The sequence below is a fragment of the Epinephelus fuscoguttatus genome, linkage group LG19, assembly GCF_011397635.1.
Source record: "Epinephelus fuscoguttatus linkage group LG19, E.fuscoguttatus.final_Chr_v1".
In the NCBI taxonomy this organism is placed as follows: domain Eukaryota; kingdom Metazoa; phylum Chordata; class Actinopteri; order Perciformes; family Serranidae; genus Epinephelus; species Epinephelus fuscoguttatus.
In genome coordinates this window covers 4375954-4402640 of record NC_064770.1, presented here as the reverse complement: position 1 = coordinate 4402640, position 26687 = coordinate 4375954, and the positions used below count along the sequence as shown (strand labels likewise).

Below are 26687 nucleotides of genomic sequence, written 5' to 3'. Positions count from 1 at the left end.
TCTGTAAATAGCATACTAAGCGTTTCCCTTACCTCTGGGCTGTGTGACGTCATCTCGCGAGAGCTTTGCTTGTTGCCGGAAGAAAACAGAGGAGCCATGCTGAGCGCCGCTCAGAGTGGCGCTGGTTGTCCCGGAGTACAGTTGAGAATTTTACTGCATCGATTGAAAACAATGGTTTGTGTTTGTGCCTATCTGAATTGCAAGAACAGGATGTCGCGCAACACCCCGTACAGCTTTCATAGGCTGCCTTTGTCAGACGGCGAGATGCTGAAGTTGTGGCTAGTTGTGCTACAAATGGATGCCAACACTCCTGTCCAGACACTGCGCCTTGCAGACCATCAGGTCTGCAGTGCTCACTTCTCCCAAGATAACTACTGCCAGCCGAAGAAGAGAAGACATCCAGTCCCGAAACACCTCTTCCTCAAGAAAACGGCTGTCCCACGAGTAGAGAGAGCTACAGACACAGTGGAGCAAAGCTCTCACACAGCCCAGAGGTAAGAGAAACGCTTAGTATGCTATTTACAGAGATAGCACTGGTGATCTGAACTGGTCAGTGGTGAAAAAAAGCATTTTTAATGCGCAAACTTATACGGGACGCATTTGCCCCCATATCTACCTCGCGGCTGCCGGCTGCATCCGCCTCCCTCACCTATGAATATACCTATGAATCATACGCACACATACACATGGGGAAATAGGGCCCAGGTTGAAAAATACCAAAGTTATCCTTTAAGGCAGAAATCAATGTATTCCCAAATGTGAAAATATATTCTTTTACATATCAAAAATGCTGAAACAGTCTCACAGAAATACATGAAATGGACACTACTTCTTAACAACACATCACATAGTGGTAGCCATGAAATGTGTTAAAATTATGTGCTGGCAACGCGAAAACAATGCCAATGCAAAGTCTATTTTAAATGGTCGCAGTTTCATTGTGAAACAGTTGCAGTTTGGTTAGGGTTTAGAGAACAAAAAATAAATAAATAAATGGTAGAGTTTGGGAAAAGATCTTGGTTTTGGTTAAAGTAACAATGTACAAGGCATAAATGACGTAAACTTGAATACTTTGTGTAGTTATGCAAAGTAACTTCGTAAAGTATGTTGCATAGTTACATAAAGTTACTTAAAGTCATGTAACTACATTGATTTTTGGTTGCACAGGTGCACATACAGCTGTCTGCGGGTTGAAAGTCCATGTCTGTTTGACCGCCACCCCTCCCATAAATGGACTGTCTCTCTCTTTATACTTAATTTGTGTGTCCACCACAACAAAAGATCCTCTTTGACTTTGCATTGGCATTATTTTTCATGTGGCCATATTTTAAACAATTTAATGCCCACTATGACGTTATGCGTTGCTTCATGTCCATTTCAAGTATTTCTATAAGACAGGGCTGAAAATGTAGCCTGGTTAGACCATCCTGATGCTGTGAGCTCAACATTTCTCTCCCTGCATCAGTCTGGCCCTGCTGCCGCTCCAAACACTTTCCAGGGGCCAATCAGGGATCCACACCATAGCTGACAATGTAAGCAGCCAATCGGGGACTGCAGTGTACTTTATGATGTAAAATGCAGGCTGCAGCTTTTAGAATAGGCAGCCTTTGCTCCCTAGCAGAATAAACACAGCAATAACTGAATTTACTGCAGAAATAGGTCAATAACAACAATTTAAGAACAACAACAGTATGCATTTGCGGAGGTGAATGATGACAAGACATATTCGCTGTTCAGGATTTGGCAAAAGCTTGATTTTTTTCAACTGGCTCTGTTGGTGATGAAGATGTTCCCCGGTGTTATGTTACGCTGATTGGCTGACGGAGTTTTTCTGTTAAGGTGAGTACTCGTGCCCAGTGAAAGTGTTTGGGGCTGCACTGAGTCCAGACTGATACAGAGAGCGAAACAAAATGTTGAGCTCAGGTCATCAGGATGGTCTTACCAGGCTAGTAAAAATGCATATATACCGTCAAAATACAGCATGGGAGTACATGACCAAATACACTGTCTGCTTGTCAATACTTACACATGTGTCCTCCCCTGCACACATTAGAGTGCCAGCCTACAACTCATACAGTATATACTGCTTCAGTCACGTGACAAAAGAAAGAGAAAGCTATGCCAGTGACAGCATATATCATGTTTGATTGGCTTCAATGAAACTCTAACAGATAGAGACATAAAGTTGGCTTCTTAATGTTGCTGTCTACTGTACATAGGCAATATGTGTGGAGTACAACAGTAATCATGTTGCAGCTTTTTGGAGAAGTTCCCACTATAGTTTGATTGACATTGCCAGACCAATCAATCACCAATCAGAAAGACAAATCTCTTGGTTCATTTTCAATTTCTGACATGTGATGAAGTGCTGACCAAGCAGTGACCAGTTCTGCCCTATCTAGATGGCCATCACTGCACAGTGATACCAGCAACGGGAGCGTATCTATGTTTCCAGGGTTCTACGTTTCCCGGGTTCCATGTTGCCCGCTCAACCAAGTGGGAAACATAGAACCCTTTTTGTGTAAGCGGGGAACATTAAAGCTTTTTTGCAGGATTAAGTGGGGAACATAGAACCCTGGAAACATAGGGATGACCCCCCCAGCAACATGTTGATATTGGCTGATCAGACCTCGGTTGCCGGAAATCTGTCCAAAGCGGAGGGAAACAAGACACATCTGCCAAAGAACATACTATACTGCGCTCGTTATTCTTTGCGCTCTTCGGAGGACTTCTGGTTATATCCACTGGGCAAATTAACAGCATCAGGTATGAGACTCTGTATCAGTACCCGAAGTTGTGCCCCTTTTCCACCAAAATAAGTACTTGTACATGTTTTTTTTTTTTTTTTTTTTTTTTTTACACACGGGGAAACCCACTTAATAAAAACCCACTTAAATATAAGACTTTTCTGATAGCCAGTACAACAGAGCTGCGTACATGGCTCTGCAGCAGATGGGTACCCTTTTATTTGTGTGGGAGTTATTTTGGTGTGCCACGTTTGATGTCACAGAGGGGTCAGAAAATAGGTAAGTAAACAGTAGTAAGCAGCATGGAGGCCAGTGAAACTCTACCATGGATACTTCTTTTTGTGTATCTCTTACTTATTCAGTCTCTTTTCAAACTTGATGCAGACTAATTTCGAACAATGTTTGAGCACTGCTTGGACGGAGACGGTTGGTTTTTTGTGGTGGTGCGTAATTGCATCATGGCTTTACAGGCTAAAATTTGCGTGTACACATGGCTATTGTATTTCAATCAATGCTGATCAGAACTGGAGCTGGTAATTACCCATGACCACTGTAGAATCATTTACAATAACATTACAATAAAAAGCTGGATGTTGGCAGCTTTTTTGTACAGTGGGAAAGGGGCTTCTGACAGATACCTTTACACACCAGAATCTGTTCACCTGTTCAGTCAACATTCGCTCTCTTTCCAACCATTTCACTCCTGGGTGACCTCTTTGCACTTCACATCGCTCCCTAAACCAATAATTTCAACAGACTGTATACTACATCCCTTGTCCTAAAGGTAAAAAAAAAATGACCCATCTTTGCTTAACCCCTAAAATAAAACAGCTAAACCTTTAAAGCAAGGTATAGGTTCCTCTGAATCATATCATGTATAGCACCTGATACTGACTGAGAGAATAAGCTCAGAATTATCAGAATTATAAACCTATGCCCAGGCATTTTGTTGTCTATAGGCTTTACAGGGTTAAACCCCAAATCTACACTGAACAAAAATATAAATGCAACACTTTTGTTTTTGCTCCCATTTTTCATGAGCTGAACTCAAAGATCTAAAACATTTTCTATACACACAAAAGACCATTTCTCACAAATATTGTTCACAAATCTGTCTAAATCTGTGTTAGTGAGCACTTCTCCTTTGCCGAGATAATCCATCCCACCTCACAGGTGTGGCATATCAAGATGCTGATTAGACAGCATGAATATTGCACAGGTGTGCCTTAGGCTGGCCACAATAAAAGGCCTGTGGAATGTTGGTCTACTCCTCTTCAATGTAAAGTACTCATTACTCACTCACCTTGATTTGTTAATGTATCACTCTACTCTGGACATATACACTGTTGTGACATTTCGGACCCCAATACAAACACAACCAGGAAACTTGGAATGCAAGGCAGTTGATTGTAGTTTGAAGGTGGGGGGCTGAGGGCTTGAGTGAAATGATGGCTGAAGTGGGCTGGAAATGGCGAAACAGAGCAGGCAGAGGGGCTGAAGACAGAGCAGTCCAAATCCAGAGGCAGAAGACAAGAGCGAGGCTGGACGTGGCTGGTTGTAGTTCAATCAGGAGAGACTCTTTTTTATAGTAAAAGAATATTTATTAACATGTGCACATAAAAACAGAAATGTGTAAAGTCTTTGGTGATTAGATCCCATAGAGATGGTATGATTTAAGGAGGGTGATGACTCCATAGTCGAATAGGGACCCCCCCTGAATCGGGGGACGTGATGAGTGAGAGATGATTCCGTTTCTGCTGAGGATTCGCACAACAGCTTGTTACTATTAAGAAGAGACTGAAAAGAAAAAAGGTAAAGTGAACGATTACCAATGCGAAGATTCTGCCTAAAATGATGGCTGACAGCAGCAGAAGAGAGAGCAGATTTAAAATGTTGCAGTGGCATCCTGATTGGCAGAGAGAGATCACTAGAAGAGTGAACATCCATAGTCAGCTGATTAGAGGAGGCAGTGGGAGCGGGATGGAGAGAATTTTGAATGAGCACAAAGAAAGTCTTCCCGATTGAACTTATGCTAAGCTTCACTTGAGACACAGAGCAAAGTGTGAATTGAGGTCCAAAAAGTACAAAAAGACATAGCATCAAAAACAAGTAGACACTGGCCTTGACTTCTGCACCACAGAGGAGACTGATCGTGCTGGATGTCTGAGCCGGGATTTTATACTGCAGTGGCTTGAATGTTGATGAGGTTCAGGTGTGCAGGTCCAGCAGCTGCTGGCACTCAGGAGGATTGGCAGGAGGCCATGCCCAGCAAATACACAGAGACAGACTGAAAACCAACATGAGACACTAGAGGCCGGAGGCCTGAGGCCTGTGCTAGGAAGCTAGCTCAACTTACCCAGGATATCTTCTCCTTATCTGGTTTGTCTAACCCTAACACTGGCTGTCTGGATAACCTGTACTACGAAGCTGGTTATTAACTAGTTCAGTCAGCTCTGGGTTTTCCTATCCAGTCATGAGCGCGTTCATGTGAAAGGGGTGGGGTTGTTAATTGTGAGCGTCATCAGAACCATGAATGAAGTGGACTGCTTCATATGATATGAGATGAAACAGTGGCAACATCACATTGTTGATGAGATAGTAAAGCAGTGTGGGATGCATCCGATAAACTGTAATCTTAAAACGGAAGCTTTAGACACATTGAAAACCATCCAAAAATTCACCGTCATCCGAGACTTAAATTACATGCAGGCATCTATGGGCCTATGTGACATTAGTATAGATATATTTTGCTGTTTAGTTGGATGATGATAATAGTATTCTGAATATGTCACATAAAACACTTTAAAGTAACACCAGACAGACAGACCAGATTCATTCATTCATTCATTAACATGTTGATGTGCTCTCCACAGCTGTGGTCTGTAGTGAACATTATCTGCTGAAGTCTAATTCCCTCTGCTGGTGGCAAGCTGAGGTGCACCCCAAATCCTTTTACTGCTTCTCACAGTGCAGTCGTGACTATGAGGATAAAGCGCAACAACAGAGGCAGAGGAAAAAGTTGTACAGGTAAGATTCAAGAAACCCTAGGGGCTTCTAAGGAGTCTCACCTCAATAAGCAAAAGTTATGTAGTCAGTAAAAATAGACAAGAAAACAAAGAGTCAATAAGTGAACATAAAATAAACATAAATAAAGTAAAAGTAAACACATAAAATAAATGAAATACTGAAGTGGGAGTGTGATTGTGATCGTGTATGTATGTGTCTGAGTGAATCTGTGTGTGTGTGTGTGTGTGTGTGTGTGTGTGTGAAAGCGCGCAGATAGACTGGAATGCAATTTGAATACAGCTGCCTCAGGTTTTCCTCGTATGCGCTATGTGGCAATACTACGAAACCTTTTTGTAGAATGAAAAGCTTATGAAGGTTAGTGGGATAAGTAGCTCCTCAAATTATATTACATTAAATGAGCTACGGATAAATTAAGCTATAATAAAGAGTTAATAAACATTGTGATTAACCATACTTTTTATTTTACCAAAGATGCCAATAGCTTTAGAATTTTTATTGCAAACAGACTGAATATGAGTCTTCCAGTTGAGAGTTTCATTAGTCAGTACTACAAGGAAACTTGTGGAGGAGACCTGGGTAATTAGGTTATTTTCAATGGTGAGACAAGAGTTTTACAATATCTTTTTATTTTTGTTGTAAATATGATAAAGTTTGATTTCATAACATCATGACATAATTTGTTTAATTGGATCCATTTGGAAATTTTTTGCATAATCAGACAAAAATATTTATTAAATTATTATTATTAAATTGCAAAATTATAAACTTTATCAGTTTGAACATTAATCATCTTGTCTTTATAACATATTCAATTAAATATAGGTTGAAAAAAATATGCAAATCATTGCATTCTGTTTTTATTTAAGCTATACACAGTATCTGAGCTTTTTGGAATTGGGGCTGTAGTAACATGTTGAAAACACAGAGTAAAGACAAGAAATGATGATACAAATATGAGTAGAAGCTCCAGTAGAAAGTACAGTGAAATATGGAGACAGTGTGGGGGTCTTTGTATGGGAGAAAATCATTACAGAGTGGCAGCTGCACTGGTATCAAGAGATAAGGGGAAAACACTTAGGCTACATTCAGTTAAGTTGGTATGTGAGAAATAGGGAAACACATTAAATCTTAATTGCAAACGTCCAGCCAGTCTCTGTGAGCATTGCGAGGTACCAGAAACATTAGAGCATGGGCTTGTTACTGCAGGAAATAGACAGAGAACAAGGACATGATGGAAGAATTGAAATGCTTCGGGCTAACAGGTGCAGGATTAAAAAGCATACAGGAGTACAGTGTAAGTGGACATGGCAGAAGATTTTGGTTGTCTTCCTGGGTAGAACAGTGCTGATAATAAAGGATAAGGGATAAAGATGAGGAGGTTCACCTCCTCTTACAGCACAAGGCCTCAGGACAACCCTCACACAATCCAGCCCAATCAAGTTATAACTAAGAAAAATAACACTACATCAACTATTGGACATCTACCACTAAACTCCAAAACAAACTTCAATGCTATGCCCTAAACAGACAGTACACAGTGGCAAACTATCTGTCCGCTGTGACAGATCAGAAACTGAAAAAGACGCTGACTAAGTACAGAGTCAGTGATCACAGCCTGGACATAGAGACTGGCAAACACAGGCAGACCTGGATGCCTAGAGAAGACAGGCTGTGTCAGCTTTGTCCACAGAGACAAGTGGAGACAGAGCAGCATTTCCTGCTACAATGTAGCACATGCAAAGACATCAGGACAGAGTTCTTTACAAAATTGAATTGTAAACTCCAAGATTTTGATACACTCTCTGACAAGAATAAAATGCAACATCTACATGGAGAAAACAGTGTCAGCACCAGATGCAGCAAGATATGTCAGTGCATGTCACAGCCTAAGAGACAACCAACACAACATTTGGTTCGTCTCATCACAGATCACACTCTGCCTTTTTATTTACTTGATTAGGGTATTGCTGCAGCACAGGAGGCTGCAGTTTCAAGACCCTAGTTTTTCGCAAGGACTGCATTTCACGATTTCCGATGACAGACACAAACCAGTGTGAGTACTGAAAGTGAATAAAGTTGTATTTGTTAAACGTTAAAAACAAGTCTGTTGTCTTGAACTGGACCGGAAAGATATAGATTGCTGCAGCTGTGTAAGCCTGTTTGTTTAGCTACATGGACGCCACATGAACACTTAGGGCAAGACCCTTAGTTAGCCTGGAGGCCCATTCTGTTAATTTCACAAACAACACAGGTTATACAGGTGGTTACCGTCACATAAAATTAACCCCGTATTGACAGTGAATTGCCAGGACATTTGTTGAAAAAGGGCATTTTCACAACATGCCCTTGTGCCAAATGATATTAACAAGTCATATTTGACTACTGTCCCAGTCTTTCTGTAATATGTAATTGTGATTGTAGCATGTTTATTTCTTTAACATTAAGGAAGCCATAGTGTGATTTGGCACGCCTAACTAGGTGTCATATTAACTGTTGACTTATTGGCTACTATATAGCCAACTTAAAAGAATGATAAAAGCATGTTGTGTTGATTTGTCAGCTACCTTAAATGAGAGGCTCTTTGTTTTACCATTTTTATTAAGTTTGCACCAATGTGGTGCACAGCAGAGCACACATGAAGCAGAAGATATCCCGTCAGTCAGGGACGAAGCTGGCTTCCTTTCTCAGGCCACTTTGTTTGTTTGCTTATTGTTTATTGTATAAATGTGTGTCTGTGTACAATATATATAGAATGAACATGCAGTTTTTATTTTTCCTGAGTATACCGAGGTAATTCTGCTAATTATACAAATTTCAAGTCTTAGCAACCAAGGTGAATTACAAGGCAAATTAGTATTTGATGGAATAAGTCTTTAAAACCATAAGTAGGCCTACTCGGCAGAAAATAGTAATGAAACAGAAAGTGGTAGGCCTATTTGGGTGGAATAAACCTTTAAAACTATAACTAAAAGTATTTGAATGGAATACTGTCTTGTTTGTACTTTTTGTGGTCATTCAATTCGGTAGATGGCGCTATAGTGAAAAACCTCGGTCCTAGAACTGCTGTCCAGAAACTGCTGTCCTGAAAGTGCAGCCTCCTTTACAACAGGAATGTAGTATTGGATTACGCCGTCACTTGATGAGTTCTTTTTTCTTTGAATTTTTTTGTCAATGATACATACATTGTTAATTGTTGTGCTTTGGCAACACGTATGACATGTCATGGCAATGAAGCTTATTGAACCGAATTGAATTGAAATTGATGACTAACCAGGCGGACACTGTAGGAGTTAACCAGAAGATGGCAGTAACGCGACGTCAAGCATGCTAACTGCCGTAAAAAAACTCACAGAAGAAGAAGAAACACTACCACAAGCTAACCATAACGACGAGTTGCTAACTGATTTATGAGACTTGACAAAACATAATCGTGAAAAGTAACCCGCAGGAGCGACACGGTTACCGCAGCCAGCGGGTCATGCAGCTCTCTAAAAGGTAATGAGCCGTAAAGCCTCGGGGTCTCGGCTCAGCGGCGCCCACAAACTGCAGCCACACTGGAATGACTGGCAGCCCAGGTTGGTGCTCCACTCCGGAGGAAGCTGGTTAAAATATATCGGTGACTCTGTGGGCCTTTGCTGTGTTGATGTATTAAGTTAGGGCCACTTAGGAGGGAAATGTTTTGTGTCTGACTGTAACACTAAATGTTCATAATAGTCTAATGTCGTCTTAACCATAATCTTATCATAGCCTGTCAGGCGTAAGCAGAAACGCTGACTGCTGAGCCCGGCGCTAACGTTAGCTCATTTTGTTTAGACAGCATTAAACAGCTAACGTTAAACGTTGCCGCCGCGAACTCAGTTAACGCTAACGTTAATTGACAGCCAGCGATACAAGACACGTTAGGGAAAACGACAATGACGTCCCCTGGGCCGCTATGAGAACCAAGTAAGCGATTTTGGAATAACCACAAGGTGTTACAAATTCTTAATGAGCTGTATTAGTTAAGCTAGTTAGCATCACCACGATACCGCTCGCTAGCCAGTTAACGTTAGCAGAGGGAAGACGCCACCCTATTGTAACGTTATCAACTTCCCAAAGAACTTCCGGATATAAAACGCGTACATAAAAATGTGTGATAGTATTGGTCTTCTAACTTTTTTAAAACTGATAATAAATGCCTGCAAAAATCAACACAGCAGTTATTTAAGTATAAGACCCCTGATTTTTGCATCACATGTGTCAACGTACCTCACGACATTTGTAACATCAGGTGTAACGTTAACCGTTAACGCTTTGCTTGGTAGTGTGCTAACTGCCCCGGGCCCCAGTCCCTCAGCGGCCCTTCAGGCCCCAGGTTCACTTTGGGACAAATAGTTTGGCCAAATGCCAATTTTGTTAACATGCACCACTAATGCAAAAGATAAATTGTTAATGAGTATTATGGTCCTGCATCTTTACCAAATCTGGAGATCCTGTCTTGACCCAGAGGCTCTGTGACAAATTCTACTTAATGTTTGCGATGACATTATGCTGACAATGCACAAATTCCTGAACAACTCTTAGTGTGACCAAAGTGTCACAAGTGATCACAGACAAAATTGGGGATGGTGAAGCTGGAGGTTGGTACCATTTTTGCCTGAGGCCCCCCTGGGTTCTAGTGAGTTTATGCTGCCCTGGGCATCAGCTGGCTACCATTTGTAGAAAATTTTTAACAAGGCCTTAAACCAGGGGTGTCAAAGTCATTCTGGTTCATAGGAGGTTAAAAAGAGGACAACTCATTGGGTCATATTACATCATACCACTGGGGTACAATACATGCACAGTGAAATCTGGTCTGCACTTGCCAAAAGGTCACACTATCATAGAACATGGTGATGATTGATTGGTTTCACTGGGGCGTCCGCAGACGGCCTTGGGTCGGAATATTTTCGTAAGAAAAATAAAGAGAGGCTATGGATGAGAATTACAACTCTGTAATTATTGAAAAAGTCCATAATGATAGTCCATAAACAAATGCTTTCTATATGTAAATGTTATACTGAAAATTGGCCGCTATCCAATTGAGCGTACCCAAAATTTTTGTCAGGCCAAGTGCAACCAAGGAGGCTAAAAAGAGTGTACCCAAAGAGCACCTTTGCAGACACCATCCCTTTATTTCTAGCGCTGTCTACTGAAATCCTCCAACATCGCAGTTCCACTTTACATTGAGCATGTGACATACTCCATATCTCCCACGGTGTCAAAGAGCATGTCCCAGCCTTCTTTGAATAGCCTTTGGTCACACAACCCAATTTGATCTCAAATCTGCCGGATCAGTAACACCTTGCATAATAACCTGTAAATAACAACACCTCCAAATTGTTCCCTTCCTGTATAATGATGCAAGTACACCCTTTCAAAGAGCAATGGACATTTAATGCTTATGTCTGCAAACCAAAATAACTTGGTGACCTGTTAAGTAAGCAGTGATATCCTGCACGTTAGTCTTCACAAAAATCATAGTGGCATCATTGCCTTGGTCCTACATTTTCTGAACAGCAAATATGAAATATCGTAGCACTCTACAGAAAACTTTAAAACATACACTTAGAAAAAATAAAGTGCCAATTATTTGTTGATTTCATCCCTTTATGTTGAATGTAGAAATATGTTAGCCTGGGAAGACCATCCTGATGATGTGAGCTCAACATTTTGCGCTCTGTATCATTCTGGCCCTGCTGGGCCCTTAACACTTTCCACAAAGTAAAAAACCAACAGGGCCAATTAGGGATCCTCACGGTAGTTGACGAGGTAAGCAGCCAATCAAGGACTGTGTTGTAGTTGATGATGTAAAATGCAGACCACAGCTTGCAGAACAGTAATTGCAGCTCCCTAAGTCACAAGGGCTAACTCTAACGTTAGTATAGTAAACACAGCAATAAGTGAAGTTGTTGCAGAAATAAGAATCAATAACAGGAATTAAACAAGAGCATGCACTCAAGGAGTTTCTTGGAGGTAAAGACGTTTTCGCTGTTATTCCGACTGGATTTGGCAAAAGCTTGATTTATCAAGTGGCCCTGTTGGCGATAAAGATGTTGCCTAGTGTTTTGCTACACTGATTGGCTGAAGGAGTTTGTCAAGGCCAGTACTCCCACCCACTTAAAGTGTTTTGGGTGGCTCAGAGTCCAGACTGATACAGAGAGCAAAACAGAATGTTGAGCAGGCTAGAAATATGTCTCACATTTTTTGGAGTGAGATTTTAGCTACTGGTCAACAGCTGTGTTTATATTCCATAGAAGAAGAAGAATTATAATGAACAGGTTCACACAGGTGCACTGCATGGTACAACTAACAGTTAACATCCAGTCATGACCGTGGCATGTACAAAATACTGAGCAAGTCCAGTTGATAAAGATTTTTTTTTTTCACTGAGATTTTACTAATAATAATAGTAATGCATTTTATTTATAGGCGCCTTTCAAGCACACAAGGGCGCCTTGCCACTGTTAAAAAACAACAGCAACAACAATGTATCCATAGATTATCAAGTCAGACAATTCGGTAATGTATAATAAGAAGTTAATGAAATAACAAGACAAAAATCATAATTAGAAAAATTAGGACCGACATGTTTGACAGAACTTTCCACCACCATCATCAAGACACCATATGAGGGAATATCCTCTGGAAGACTGGTTTTCATCCCTCCAGGAGAGTTCCAGAGACTTGCAGAATCAATGCAAGAGTGCACTGAAGCTTTTCTGGCGGCGCATGATGGCCCAACACTTGATAGCCCTTTTTAAATAGGAATTGTGCAAATTTGCAGCAAAGCCCAATCAATCTTCTTTCAGCATTGGCAGTATAAAAACAAAGGCTGAAATTTTGCATGGAGGTTGCAGCTATTGCATTGTCATACGTTTCTTTAATTCTTATTAATCACTTGTCAATTTAATCCTTATATGGCTATACATTTTCATATGGCAATGATTATGATGTGTTAATATTGGTCATGTTCCCTTGTGATACTGGGCAGTGATTTATCCAGTTCTAACTCGACCTTTGAACTCTGAACTGTTTTGACATCTGGTAGTGTAGGTATGTGCCAGGCTGTTTGACATTGAGTAAATTGTTGATTTGGCGGGAAGAAAAGTCATTTTAGGGCAGAGGTTTCACTACGTTCACTCTTCAGTGCCACAGCAATTTATGTGCACTGCACTGCCTTCATTTTGACATATTTATATTGTCTGAACTGCCAGTATGTTTTTGAATGCAAGACATCCAACCAGAAAAGTTTTTCCTGCTGTTTTAACAATTACAATGCAGATCTTTCTTTTGTAGTTTTGGTCATCATTCCAATCAGTTATATGAACTTTACCAACTCACTGGAAACTGCTGCTTTCAGTTTATACATGGTGAAAATGTTCAGTTCATCCACATTATCTGTCCTCAGTGAAGGGAAGTGTTTGGGTGCATTTTGATTTTTATAATCTCTCCTAAAACTCAGATTTTTCTCTGATTGAGAAATTACAGCCTGGCCCGACCCCACCTTGCAGGTCGGGTCTCCAGGTTTTTATTTGTCATTATTCCCCTGGGCTTCAATCCGGTCTGGTTCTGGCCAATTTACCAGTGTTTCTTTGTTTGGTGTTTTTAAATGTAACTGGCAGTTCCCATGAGTAAATGGCAGGAGTTTCAATGGACTGAATCAGGGAGGAAAAAGAGAGAAAGAAGGGGTGACTGCGACTTAGAGAAGGAAAGTGACAGTATCACAGAGCACTAAAGGAGAACTGGGGGAGAGATAAAGAGCGTGCGCAAGAGTGGTTAAGGCTCAGGTCGGGCTTGGACATAAATTGTGCGGGTTTGTGTAGGGTCGGGCTTTATATTTTGGGCCCAATGAGATCTCTAGTCTCTCCAGGAAGACCTTATAATATACTAAGTCTGCATGATGAAGGTGATCTATTTTGTGAATACTTAATACGGCATCACCTTGAGTATTTTTGTGGCGTGGTGCACCAAACTCCAGCACTAACAAACAAGCCAGCCAACCAGGCATACTGCAGTACTGAACAAAACTTCCAGCCAGCTATGATTGGGAAAATAACTCCATCCACTGTTCATCAGCTTCAATAGCAGTGGGGTTTTCCTGGTAGTGTGGAGCCACTCTAAATTCTGTTGTCAAATTTAACACTTTGGAGTTTCTTGAAAAAATTTTTTTTATATCAGTTATTCATTGTGCATGGCCTCTTGGATCAGCGCTGTTACGCACACATGCCCAGTCAGGAAAACAGCTTTTGATTCGTCAACAGACTCAACCTAGTGCATCATGGGATAGTTCTTGTCCTCATTAGGCTCCAGCTAATGGCTGATTACAACAGCAACTATTTTCAATACAGATTTAATCATCAAAGACATTCATTTTTTTTTTTTGCATTTATTAAGTTTCAGAAAAATATGCTCAATTTTAAAACTTCTGAAAGAGATGTGATTGCACTGAAGCTCTTGTTGGAAAGCTACAATACTGAGGAAGCAGAGGCAATTTAAAGATCACAGTTGTCCAGACCTTGGAATCCACCCAGTGTACGGAGTTGACTGATTTGTCTGGCATAGTGACATGAAACAGTGTTTTCTCGGTTGAAATAAACAATCCTCTAAGTGCAGCGGGGGACTAACAATTAGCTGATCGAAGGCACGGGCAGGACTTGCACCGTTTTTAAGCTGTTTTCAAGCATTCCAAGTGGTGTTTCAGAACCAATGAGGAACATTAACAGCAATGGGAAGTGCTGATCGAAGCTCATCTATGTTGTCTTTTATGTCATCTCAGTGTTGCCAGACATTGTAGTGTTTTACTTTGCTTCAGTCCAGTCCAGTTACTACAGAAATGTGAACTAATAACACTTTTGCCTTGCTTATGGACTCACTGCAGTGCACTGCTGTTTTCTAAGCCTGGCAGGGGTTCCTGTTGACCTGGTGGCCTACCAGGCCTGTAGAATTGTAGGGGAAACACTGTCCTAGATAAGCCTAGACCTAAAAAACACTTCTAGTTGAATATTGTCATACAGGAAGAAGACCGTAACACGCTTGCAAATTATTGTAATTACATTTTTTTTCTTCAAATTACTACATGCATATTCCAACATGTTTCCTTGCTTAATTTGCTTTGTCAGACATGAAGAATATTTAATTTAACTGCCTCTCATATTACCATTGACTGGACTAACTATTGAATTGATGTTGAATCGAGAATGATTTTGAATTAGGCTAAATCATGAAGACTCAAAAGTCGACATTGAATCGTGAGACTTAGAGCATTCACACCTTTTTCAGCTGTGGAGTGAAATATTATTATTATTATTATTGATAGGATGACAAGTGAAATGCCAATGTGAAACCATGCACTTACTTCAGTTAAAAGACTTGTCTTTTTCATGTGTGTCTGTCTATGGAATTAGAGTTGACAGTGTGTCATCCAGCCAGGACGGAGTGAAGTCCAGAGAGCTTGGTTCAGCAGCGTTGTACGACGTGTTGCCCCCCAGCTGCCCCGACCAGCCAGCGGTGCCCAGCAATGTCTACGCTGCTGCAGATACAAACCAGGAAGAGGGTGAGGCCTCCAAGCTGAATTTCTTTCATGTTAGATTTGCTCTGATATCAGGATCATATGTATTACTAAAGTGTAGCTTCAGGTCTTGAAATGTCAGAAAATGGAACTACACACTAAATTAGTTTTTTTTTAAAATGCAAATTCTGTGTTAAAACAGCCTTTTTTGTTCAAAATGAGTTTGTATCTGTCTGCCTGGATTTGAAAGTGTGTTTCAGCCAGACTGTCTGGCCCTTCCCTAATCAGGTCCATGCAACACAGAGCAGTGGTGAAACAGTGTCCCTTGACCCCTCGTGTCATACACAATTACCCCTTTTCCACCAAATTAGCTCTGGGTCTTGAACCTGGCAAACCTGCCTGCCTTTTCACCAGTTTTGTGCAGAACCATTATAAGCAAGAGCAAACAATGCGCAACAGAAATAAACAGGAGTAGCAAAATCATGGAGTACATAATTAGCTGCACACGTTTGTTCTGTCATTACTGATATTTGTTTTTACCCAAAAACAAGTATGGACCAACTATTAATGAGACCATAACACTCTGTTTTTGTTTGACAGTTCATTGTCACCTTTTCCATTCTCATTTTACAACCTATAGAATATGACATGCCCACTTAAATCGTCACAGTTCATTCTTCAGGTCAAGGAAAACCTGTTAATTTTTGATTCCAGCTGATAACCATCTTCATCTTCAACTATGTTCAATTTACTTTTAGTCAGAATGCTCTGAACGGTTCAAAATTAGGTGTGGGAACCAGAAAGAAACCAGTTCCATGTTGGTGGAAAAGGGGTATATGGACCCGAGGCTGAGCCTCCTACAGTCATTGCTTCCTGACTCCTCTCTTGTGCATTTTTTTCAAAATATGTTTGGAGCGACGGCTCGAGCAGAATTTGAGGATTTAGTTGTCAATGTCACCATCACTGATGAACGATAACCCAAATAGGTCAATATCATTATTGTGATGATATTGAAGGGTTGGCTGATGCCCAAAATCTAAGATAATATCTAGTCTAATATCATGAAATTGATATAACATTGATATATTGCCCAGCCCTACCTACTTTAAATAGTGGTGCCAAGTATGTGCTGCTGCTGCTGCACACTCCTGCTTGGTTGGCACCTTAGGAAAAAGGATATCGATGCGCGATATTGGAAAAAACTGACATTGCCTTTTTTTTCCCCCAATATTAAAAAATACAAGAATTTTCACCAGATGACTTAAAGTAAGAAAATTAAAAAATACAGGTGGGGCTTTTACTCACCACAACTGCAGAGGCTACCAGCTTCATTTGAAACAGCCTATATTATAAAAGGGCCGTTATTTATTAATCCCTCTGCATCTTTATATTTTTTACTATTTATCCACTCCTGTTGCCTTGATAAAGTTAATGCATTGCGCTGTCATTTCAAACTCAACACTTCCTGAATTTGTTTCAAATTAAAAACCCCTTATAATCTCTGCATTTTCTAAACAGGCTTGTATTGTGAAACATTTGTAGGAACTAGTTGTGGAGGATTCAGTGACTTGTTTGTTTGCGTACAGTACTTCAAAAGTAGCTCCTGCCATCTGGTGGCCCTTTTTAGGTGACTACAACAACATTGGCACATGAACAGACTCAGTGACTGAAATAATAGCAAAAGTAATAAAAAAAAAATAGGACAAGAATAACCCGATGACATCACACATGTCGCGATGGTGATGTTCAAATGATATATCGTGCAGCCCTACTCCTCATCTCCGATAATAATATCAGAACACTTACCCAGATTATAAGGCTGAGCCCAACTGCATCCCAGTGTTTCTTCTTTATAGGACTTTTTGTTTCATCAAACAGATGTGTGTTTTCTTGAACTTCAATGATGAATCTCGCCGCAGCATCATCTGCCATGTTGAGTATGGCGCCCTGTATATTCAGATGGATTTTAATTAGCTGTCAGTGTTTCTGTTGTTTAACAAATCAATCTGAAACATGATCCCACGATATCGTTAGCCACTGTTGTTGTCGTTATAGTTGTGGTGTGAACTCCGCCATGTACTTGAGCTAAAACGATTTTTAAAACTATGTATTTCTTGTTATTGTTATAGCAATGGTTCTTGGTGTGGGTGGCATATACAACTTTTGCTCTACCTGGTATCAATAGATTAAAAAGATCTTACATTGAACTTGGTGAACCCTGTGGAACCCCTGTATCAAATTCAATCCACTAATAAATTCTCATTAATCTCATTATTTATTATTATTATATATTTATTTATATATATATCTGATTGACTAACAAATGTATTCAGCTCGTAAGGTGTATGCTTTTGTAGTCATTCATTCATAAAATCTAAAATATATAGATGTCATCAGATTACTGTTGCAGCTGTATGTGGGTTTACTTTAAACCTCTAGCCATGCACTGCAAAAAATGTTTTCAGTTTTTATAGACTGACAGGACATGGTGGCTCCTTGGTTCATTCACTGTGTTACCTGGTTTATTAAGCTTAAGGATGTTAATTCAGTATTAGCCCTTGTAGGGCTGTGCGATATGACGATACATAGCGTGTGACGAGAGAAAAATGTCTATCGTTTCATATTTTGCTCTATTGTTTTTATCGTAGTTATGCAAATGACACTTTTTACGGCAACATTTTTTGTCATTTGGAGTCTGTCCATCTTTTCCACGGATTGCATTGATAAATTACTCTTCTTGGCTTTTTAATTCGCAAAGCTTTTACAGCACTTACAGTAACATAACGAGTTTAGTTGATGTCAACTCCACCACTGTCTGTCTCTGCTGCGCTGCACACACTGAGGGCTCAGCCCCGCAGCGCTGAGAAAGAGCAGAGAACAAATTTTTTTTCTTTGGATAAAAATATGCTATATCGGGATAGGTATCGTTACCGGTATATGAAATGACCTATATCAGGATATGAGATTTTGGTCATATCACCCAGCCCTAAGCCCTTGTGCTGTTGCAGTCTTTAGGCTAATCTCATAGTATTCAATTCAGACTTGAGCCGTGTTAGAAGTGTAGCAGAAATGTTAGTATGATTGCTGTCACGACCATTGACTGTATAACGAAGGACAGCGCGCCTCTACTTACTCCCAATGTACAAAAATGAAGCCAAAATATCTCAGATATGGCTGCTGCTATCTTGCACTGGTGATGTTATTTTGAGCCAGAGTCTGCGCAGTAGCAATTCCTACAGCATTGAGTTCCTGCCCATACAGCCATGTGACCAGTAGCGAGCAGCGCCATTAATTGCGACCACACCGATTGTCTCACATAGCTGTCAATCATGACTTCAAACCTCTCCTGTTAAGGCATCAAATAAGTAGTTATAACCAAAGTTATCAGAAAAACAATCACTTGATCATACATCAGTGTAATGAGAACCAACTAAAATGACAGGAACCATCTTTGGGTAAAAATGATCTGATGTGTACTCTGAATTTTTAGTTTGGCTCATGTCTCATCTGCTAACATGGATCCATCTATTACATTGTCTGACTTGCATATATAAAAGTGAAGGTGTTATTTAAACATGAGACCAGACATGTATCATTTATGTTCTGGTGAAGCAGAAGAAAAGCAAAAGAAGGACTTGAATATCACTAGATGCAGAGGTTCACCATCAGTCTCACTTACTAAATTATTATTATTATTTTTTTAACTCCAATTAAAATCTCAAACATGCATTTAACAAAAGTTGCTCCTGTTTGCTTCATAGCTGTCAAGTCTCCCGTTTTGGCCGGGAAACTACCGTATTTTACCCCTCTTTCCTGCCTTCCTCCCGTATTAGTATTTTCCCGTAAATCTCCCGTATTATAATATAATTAAAAAAAAACATTCCTCTGCCTCTCCAAACTGAACTCTGTCACTAGCCTCGCGAGAACTGCCACCTGCAGTAGTCTGGGTGGCGGTTGTCTCGAGGTTAGTGTCGACAGTGGGTCTGGTTGACAAGTGGTTATTTTAGATTTCCTGTACACCTGTCTTAAAACATAAGGGATACTGGAGCTTGGTTGGGGTGGTGAGACGGCTCGCGGCGGGTGCCGGAAAATTTCCCTTATTTTCAAATCCAAAACTTGACAGGTATGGTTTGCTTTGTGGTGTTTGACATGCTAATGTCTGTCTTGGCTTTAATCCAATGCAGTTTGTTTTCCTTAGATGGATATGAAGCTGGTCAGGGTGTCTGTGATACTACATTTGGTTGGAAGTCGGTGGGGCAAGAGTTGAGGCCCAATGACGTGACAACGGATTTGACTCCTTTTCAGCATGGAAACCGTGCTTTAGCTTCAAAGGACATGAGGAAATCGCAGGGTAAGCCCTCTGACAAACGTCCAGTATTCTAAGATATGATATGTTCCTGATGTCAAGGTATATGAGATGCTGAACACTTGATGCTGAGCATTTTGAACCTGTGAAGTGGAGTTAGTGTGTTGTTACTGACATGAGGTGATGTTGCAGACAGAGGGATGGCTCACTCGGAGGAGTCTCGGCTGGCCAACCTCCTGCGCCGAGTCTCCAGGGAGGATGATCGCGACCGCAGGCTGGCCACCCTCAAACAGCTGAAGGACTTCATCAGCCACAGCGAAAGCAAAGTGGTAAGTCAGATAGTCTCGAGATTATCTTCCTTTTTCCCTACAAACCCATTTCATTATAGAAATAAGACCTAGTGAATACAGTTTAAATGGTTATCCCCTCTTCTCCAAGGCTCCTCATTTTAGATATTTTTTAAGTAAGTAAACTTTGTGTTTGGCTCTATATTCTGGATATTTATCTACATTGTCCCTGACACATCCCAGTGATCTCTCAAACAGTGCCATTCATCTGTAGTGATGGGATTATGAAATAGAAATTTCTTTTATATCTTCTTCTACATAAACAAAAGTTTCCCTAAATCTCTACAGTGAAGGGGGGTCGGTCCACATAATATAACTGCATGTATTGGAAATGCAGCAGGACGAAATATACAGGAATTTTCCTCGAAACAAGTACTTTTAATTTTCAACCAGGTCTCTGTCACCCTCCCCCCTTGTGCTGCCAGCACTGGGGCACGAGATCACTGTCTCACTGAACTGTCCAAAAACTGGGGGACAGTGTTTAAAAATGTCCGAGCTCTGCAATGTTTACCCGGTATGGATATGAACACCTTTAACCATTTTAAAGCCAACCTCATGGTCCTTACTTCAGTTAAAATGAAATGTGTTGAAATAGAATCAGAGCGCTGACAATCACATCATTTTCCTGTTACTCTGTATTCTCTCTCACACAGACCCTGGTCAAACAGCTGGACACCATCCTCAGCACACTGAATGACATTTTGAACGAGAGGTAAGAGGAAGCTGCGCGCTGTACAGTAGGTGTTTTGGGTTCAGAACTGCTTCATTATGGACATACTCGAAGAAGTCAAGTCAATTTTATTTATATAGCACATTTCATACGACAAGCATAAACTCAATATGCTTAAGATACATCATAAATAACAAACATATAATATCATACAAAATAATAAAGTATTACATATATAGAAACAAGCAGGACATGGTAAAAACAAACAAAATAAGAAGGTACTATTATTATCATTGTTCTTAATAAAGGGGAGTTAACAAAAAATAATAATACTAATTCCTAAAACAAATAAAAATACACTTAAAAACCTTACAAAAAGCTTGCAAAAAAAAGATACATTTTTAGTTAGCTTATAAAAGATAACACTGTCGTAGCAGACTGTAGTTTAAGTGGAAGAGTTCTAGAGAGTAGGACCATAGTGGGCAGCACCTGTAAACTGAATAAAAAATCACAGAAATGCTCTTTGTAATATCATTATGTGGTATTGATATTTATGTTCTTTAGGTTTTGTTAAAGTTGCAAGCTCCTTTTTAAAGGAATAGTGTCTGCCGGAAACATTTGCGTGAAAACATGATTTTATTAAAGTACTGTTATGTTCATAATTTTTGATTTTGCTGAGGATTCAGCACCCATTCACACACTGCCAGTGTGTAGCTCTTACATCTTGTATTATGTTTAAACTTACAATAACCATCTCCATCTAATTACTATTTAATATCTTAAACCTAATGATTGCCACATGGATGTAGGTATTCCAGCAAGTGAAACAGAAATGCATCTTTCCAAGACATAACAAGATGGTCTGGAGACCAGGTGCAATTAGTGCAGTCCTGACTATATGCACCCAGGACTTAAAGTTCTCTTTTTTACATTTGAAAATAGATAATCATATGTAGAATGCATGTCTATGAACAAAATATTCTTGCGTTGTTTTTTTTCCCCCCACTGTCGCTTAGCAACAATATGGCTGTATAAGTATAAAGCCTGTTAATAGAATACAATAAAAGCTTTTGTTTACACTGTGGCTCAGCAAAGTGTCAGCTCAGTAATGCATATTGTGACCACGCTATGATAAGAAAGCTCTGCTATGAATGTTTGTTTTGTTTTCATATCATAGCAATCTTTTGGACTAATTTGGCAATCGTTGGAAGCAGTTTTATGCTGCATACACTGTTTAGAGACCAATCCAGAACAGAGGAACAAGCATTGAAAAGTTTAATATATATTGGATACTCTTTACACGTTGTTTGGATACAGTAACCACACTATGGTTTATGACTGAGGAAATGGTGATTTACGTTAGATAATAAAGCATTTTTCTGCTATTTGGAACTTTTCAAGTTACCGTGAGGATTAACATTTAGAAATGACTAGATTTTGTGTACAGTCAATATGAAATGGGCCGTGTTCTATGCGCCACAGCCATCATACAATCCCATCTGGCTTGTAGCCTAGGGCTATGTTTATAGCATCTGGCGGCAACTAGATGATTGCACAGCAAGCATTTAAAAGTCCACTGAAAGCCCTGCATTTTCCATATACACCACACTGTCGTTTATGGGATTTATGAATGAACAAATGACCTTTATCACCATTGCAGTTGGTTTTGGCATCTTACTATATAATGACGAAAACTGTCTGTGTCTGTGTGTCTGTTCCACGTTTTTCTCCTCGCTGACTTGGTCAATCCATGTGAAATTTGGCACAGTGGTAGAGGGTCATGGGAGGATGCAAATGAAGCAATATTACATCAATTGGCCAAAGGGGGGCGCTAGAGCAACCGATTGAAATTGCAAACTTTGAATGGGCGTATCTCATGCCGTATATGTCATAGAGACATGAAACTTTGCACAGAGATGCTTCTCCTCACGAGGAACAAATGTGCCTCAAGAACCATAACTCCCAGTTATATAGATTTTAAGCCATTTTGAAGTTTTTGAGAAACACTTCAAATCGATCTCTTCCTAGGAAGTTTGACCGATCTGCATGAAAGTCAGTGAACATAATCTAGGGACCAACATCTTAAGTTCCCTCTTGGCAAAAGTTGAGCTGAGCTTCTATAAGGCAATGAATATTGCGGAGGGCATGGCTCATCACATAAAGGTGTATAACATCTCAAGGGTTTCACCCATCACCACGCAACTTTGTAGGCATATGACCACACATAATCTGAAGGGACCCCTCCATTATTGACCCCATCAAACAAAATGGGGGCGCTAGAGAGCTAATTTCTTATCTAGGCCTAACCGCCATATCGATTTTTACTAAACTTGGTAGATATGTAGAACAGGACTCCTCAAGGTGACTGGAGAAATGTAACTCTAATTGGCAACTGGGTGGCGCTATAACAACAGAAAAATGCTTAAAAATGGCTAAAATGTGACCAATCGCTGTGGTTCCCCCTGTGGCCGAATGGTTTTTGTTTTTTTTCTAATTTTTGGTATGACTAAGTCATGGTTTGGTATGCTGTACATAATCACAGAAACTATCAGTGTGTCATTCTGTCAGTCATTCATTCAACCAGTGTGCCCCACTTTTAAGTCAATGCAACATATAAACACTTCAACTATCTGCCTTTCAACATGCTTCCTCAACTACTAATGTACAGTTTTAGCCCACTAACTGTCCCACTATTGGCAGTGGTACTACTGTACTTTCAATAAAGCAATCGTACTATCAAATTCACGAAAACTCTGTCTGAATACATTGCTCTTCTTAATGGGTTCAGTTGACTATTTAATCTGCAATTTGCTGACCTGTATCCCAAACACACACCATGTGAAACTGTACGTGGGCATCTGTGCACTCAATGGGTATGGACTAGTTACAAATAATTTCAAACCAATATGAGACATGGAATTAAAAAACATGCCCCTGCCTTTAAACAACCTTGTTTATTTTAATTGAATAAGAAACCATTTGTGTTGCTAATACTCCATATCCAACATCTACCAATTGTATGTTTTTGAGTGGAGGAAAGAGGGATTTACACTCCCAAACAACAAAGTCAAGTTCATACATTTCAGGCACAGAAATTTTGCTTTTTTTCAGGCACCTGGTTGCACCTCTGTCTCAGAAGCTTGACATGACTTCCACATGCCATGCTGTCTCTAACATGTAGTCTCCTTTCCTGTGTTGTTGATGTGTAGCAGTAAGCTGCTGTGGGAGTTGCGTCAGGACGCAGCAGCTTGTCTGGGTCTCCTCTGCACAGTGCTCAGCTACGAGGCTGAGCGCATCTTCAAGTGGCTCTTTCTGAAGTTCACTTCAAGCGGTCGGGACGAGGTAAAGTTGTTGTATCTGGTGGCAGCACAGCGCGCTTTGGAGGCTGCTGGAGAGAGGAAGGCCTTCTCTCATGTCATGCAGGTAACCTCACACACAGTTGATTTCTGTATAGCTCTGGGCTGGCCTTATTTCCTAAAATACTCTGTGGCCAGGTATATGAAGTTGGAGCATGTATATCATGGAAAGCATACTGGATGGTGCCATGTAAGGGCCTGGTAGGTGGATGATTTTCTGGACTGTGTTTTTTGTTTGTCTCAGCTGGTGATGAGCAACCTACAGTCCATCCTGGAGAATGTGGACACACCAGAGCTGCTTTGTCAAAGTGTAAAGTGTATTCTTCAGGTGGCCCGCTGCTACCCACATGTGTTCAGCACCAACTTCAGGGTGAGTGTTTCAGCAGTCACTGACATTGTTGCATATGTCTGAGGCCAACAGGTTCAACTAAGGTGTTTATTTTTCCACAGGACACAGTGGACATCTTGGTGGGATGGCACATTGACCACACACAGAAGCAGTCACTCACTCAGCAAGTTTCAGGTCAGTTGGATTTCTTATTTTTATGCCTCTGCATCAGCAATAGCGGTGGCCCCAGGCATTATGTTTTGTCCGTACGTCCTTCCGTATGTATGACTGTGTCAGTCCATCCCATTCTCATGGATGCGATATCTCAAGAACACTTCGAGGGATTTCTTCAGATTTGGCACAAATGTCAACTTGGACTCAACAATGAAGTGATTAGATTTTGGTGGTCAAAGGTCAAGGTCAGTGTGATTTTGCATCCGTTTCATTCTCGTGAATGCAGTGTCTCAAGAATGCATTGAGGGAATTTCTTCATATTTGGCACAAACATTTACTTGGGCTCAACGATGTACTGATTTGATTTTGATGGTCAGAGGACAAGGTCACTCTGAACTCACAAAACATGCTTTTGGCCATAGCTCAAGAATTTATATGCTAATTATGACAAAAATTTACATGAATGTCTAATAGGATAAAACGATGAAAGGATGACATACATCCAAAGAGTTCAACGGTGGGCTTCGCTGTGACATCATCCTCAGGAACAGAGGGGAAACATTTGGTTAGATACTGAATTGGTGACACTAATCTTGGGTGTCCTCCTTGAAACTGTGCTGATTGTATAGATCTTCTGTGCTGCCGGGGGGAAGATGAGTGTGAAGCATCCATGTTTTCACAGATGTGAATGTAAAGTGTAACTGAAACTTCATGGGTTTGCGCAGGCATAAAACCACAAGGTTGTTATTTTAGTTTAAAGCTAGTATTCAGATTGCAAACTTTTTGGCACTATTTGATGGTAGTAAAGTTGGATTGACATTTGTGTTTAGTAGATACTAAACATCTTCCCTGTGGTGAAGTTTGGTAAAGCTGTCGTCTGTTTCTGTCCCCCTGCCTGTGGTTTGAGCTGAGCAGTTGATGGAATTAATTGAACAGTTGCATTTAACAGCTTGTCTGCACAGGATGCGTTTCAGCTGTGTTTTTCAGTTGTCAGTCTCATCTGATGGTTCAGATACACTTCTGTATTAATAAGCACAGTTGTCGGCACAGGCTGAGTAGCAACTCAAGCTTTATAAATGTGACCAAAAACATATTTTTATGCTCCAAATCTATTTTGTCCTGAATAACGCACACAACTACTGATTGAGTGTTGACTTGTAAGTGCTGCCAAAATGTGGGTGACCAACACAGCAGTACTCTGCTTTAACACATCTATTTTGCTGTTGCTCTGCTGACATGTTTAAAGCAACATAAGCTGCTTTTATAAAGAAGGCGTGAAAGCATACTGGCAGTCAAGTGCTTCACTATTTGCCACTGTGCTTTTCTGTCTGTGTTTAGGCTGGTTACAGAGTCTGGAACAGTTCTGGGTGGCAGACCTGACCTTCTCCACCACCCTGCTGGGACAGTTCTTGGAGGATATGGAGGCATATGCAGAGGTAAAGTTAGTCCAGAGTCTGAAAACATGCCATATTGAGCCAAGCTCTAATGCAAGTTAGGTTATCAAGTATCATGAAGCAATGTTTACAGGTGTTTGGACATGGATATCATTTTACAGGCAAGGGCAACAAATTATACACTGAGAAAACAATATTAATGAAATATCAATAATTTCTCAACTATTTGAACTGAGAAGAAGCAAGGAAATATGTTATATATATATGTTTCAACGATACTCTGAAATTAGGCAGTAAATATTTTCACATAGAACTTGACCAAGTGTGTTTTGTTTAGGATCTGAACCATGTGATGTCAGGGGAGGTGCTGGATGAAGACATCCCCCCTCCCTCGGTGTCCCTGCCCAAGCTGGCAGCTCTGCTGAGGGTTTTCAGTACAGTGGTCCGCAGCATCGGAGAACGATTCAGCCCCTTCAGAGGACCACCCATCACTGAGGCCTACGTCACTGATGTAAGAGCCACACCTAGGACAACCAACAGTGTTGCTATTATAAAAAATACACTGACCAAAAGATCGAATCAACTCCTTGGGTAAAATGAGGAAAGCAATATAAAAATATGGCATTGTGGAGATATGGTGGGAGGACGTGGTTATCCATAAAGTTTTTTTTAATCTTGCAATACAATGATCATGTGTATTTAAGCAGAAACAGAGATCCCTTTCTAGTGTGACTACAATGGCATATACAAACTCTGCCTTTGTTGTGTGTAAAATGCATTCTGAAGTTCAGTTCAATATCGCGATTATG

At 40.4% G+C, this 26687-nt stretch overlaps 1 protein-coding gene across 2 annotated transcripts in view; it reads left to right on the top strand.

Annotated features, from left to right (window-relative positions):
* The first annotated feature begins 9118 nt into the window (after window positions 1-9118).
* smg1 (SMG1 nonsense mediated mRNA decay associated PI3K related kinase) overlaps window positions 9119-26687 on the top strand; it is an 82696-nt gene continuing 65127 nt past the window's right edge. Inside the window, exons 1-10 of one of the 2 annotated variants that reach the window (XM_049560175.1) lie at window positions 9119-9349; window positions 15200-15348; window positions 19502-19654; window positions 19802-19938; window positions 20610-20668; window positions 23839-24049; window positions 24227-24352; window positions 24433-24505; window positions 25823-25920; window positions 26216-26389. In XM_049560175.1, coding sequence (XP_049416132.1) covers window positions 9273-9349; window positions 15200-15348; window positions 19502-19654; window positions 19802-19938; window positions 20610-20668; window positions 23839-24049; window positions 24227-24352; window positions 24433-24505; window positions 25823-25920; window positions 26216-26389 — 1257 coding nt within the window. In that variant the 5' untranslated portion in view covers window positions 9119-9272. Of the gene's footprint in view, window positions 9350-15199; window positions 15349-19501; window positions 19655-19801; window positions 19939-20609; window positions 20669-23835; window positions 24050-24226; window positions 24353-24432; window positions 24506-25822; window positions 25921-26215; window positions 26390-26687 lie in introns of both variants that reach the window. The other variant, XM_049560174.1, reaches the window with a different exon arrangement.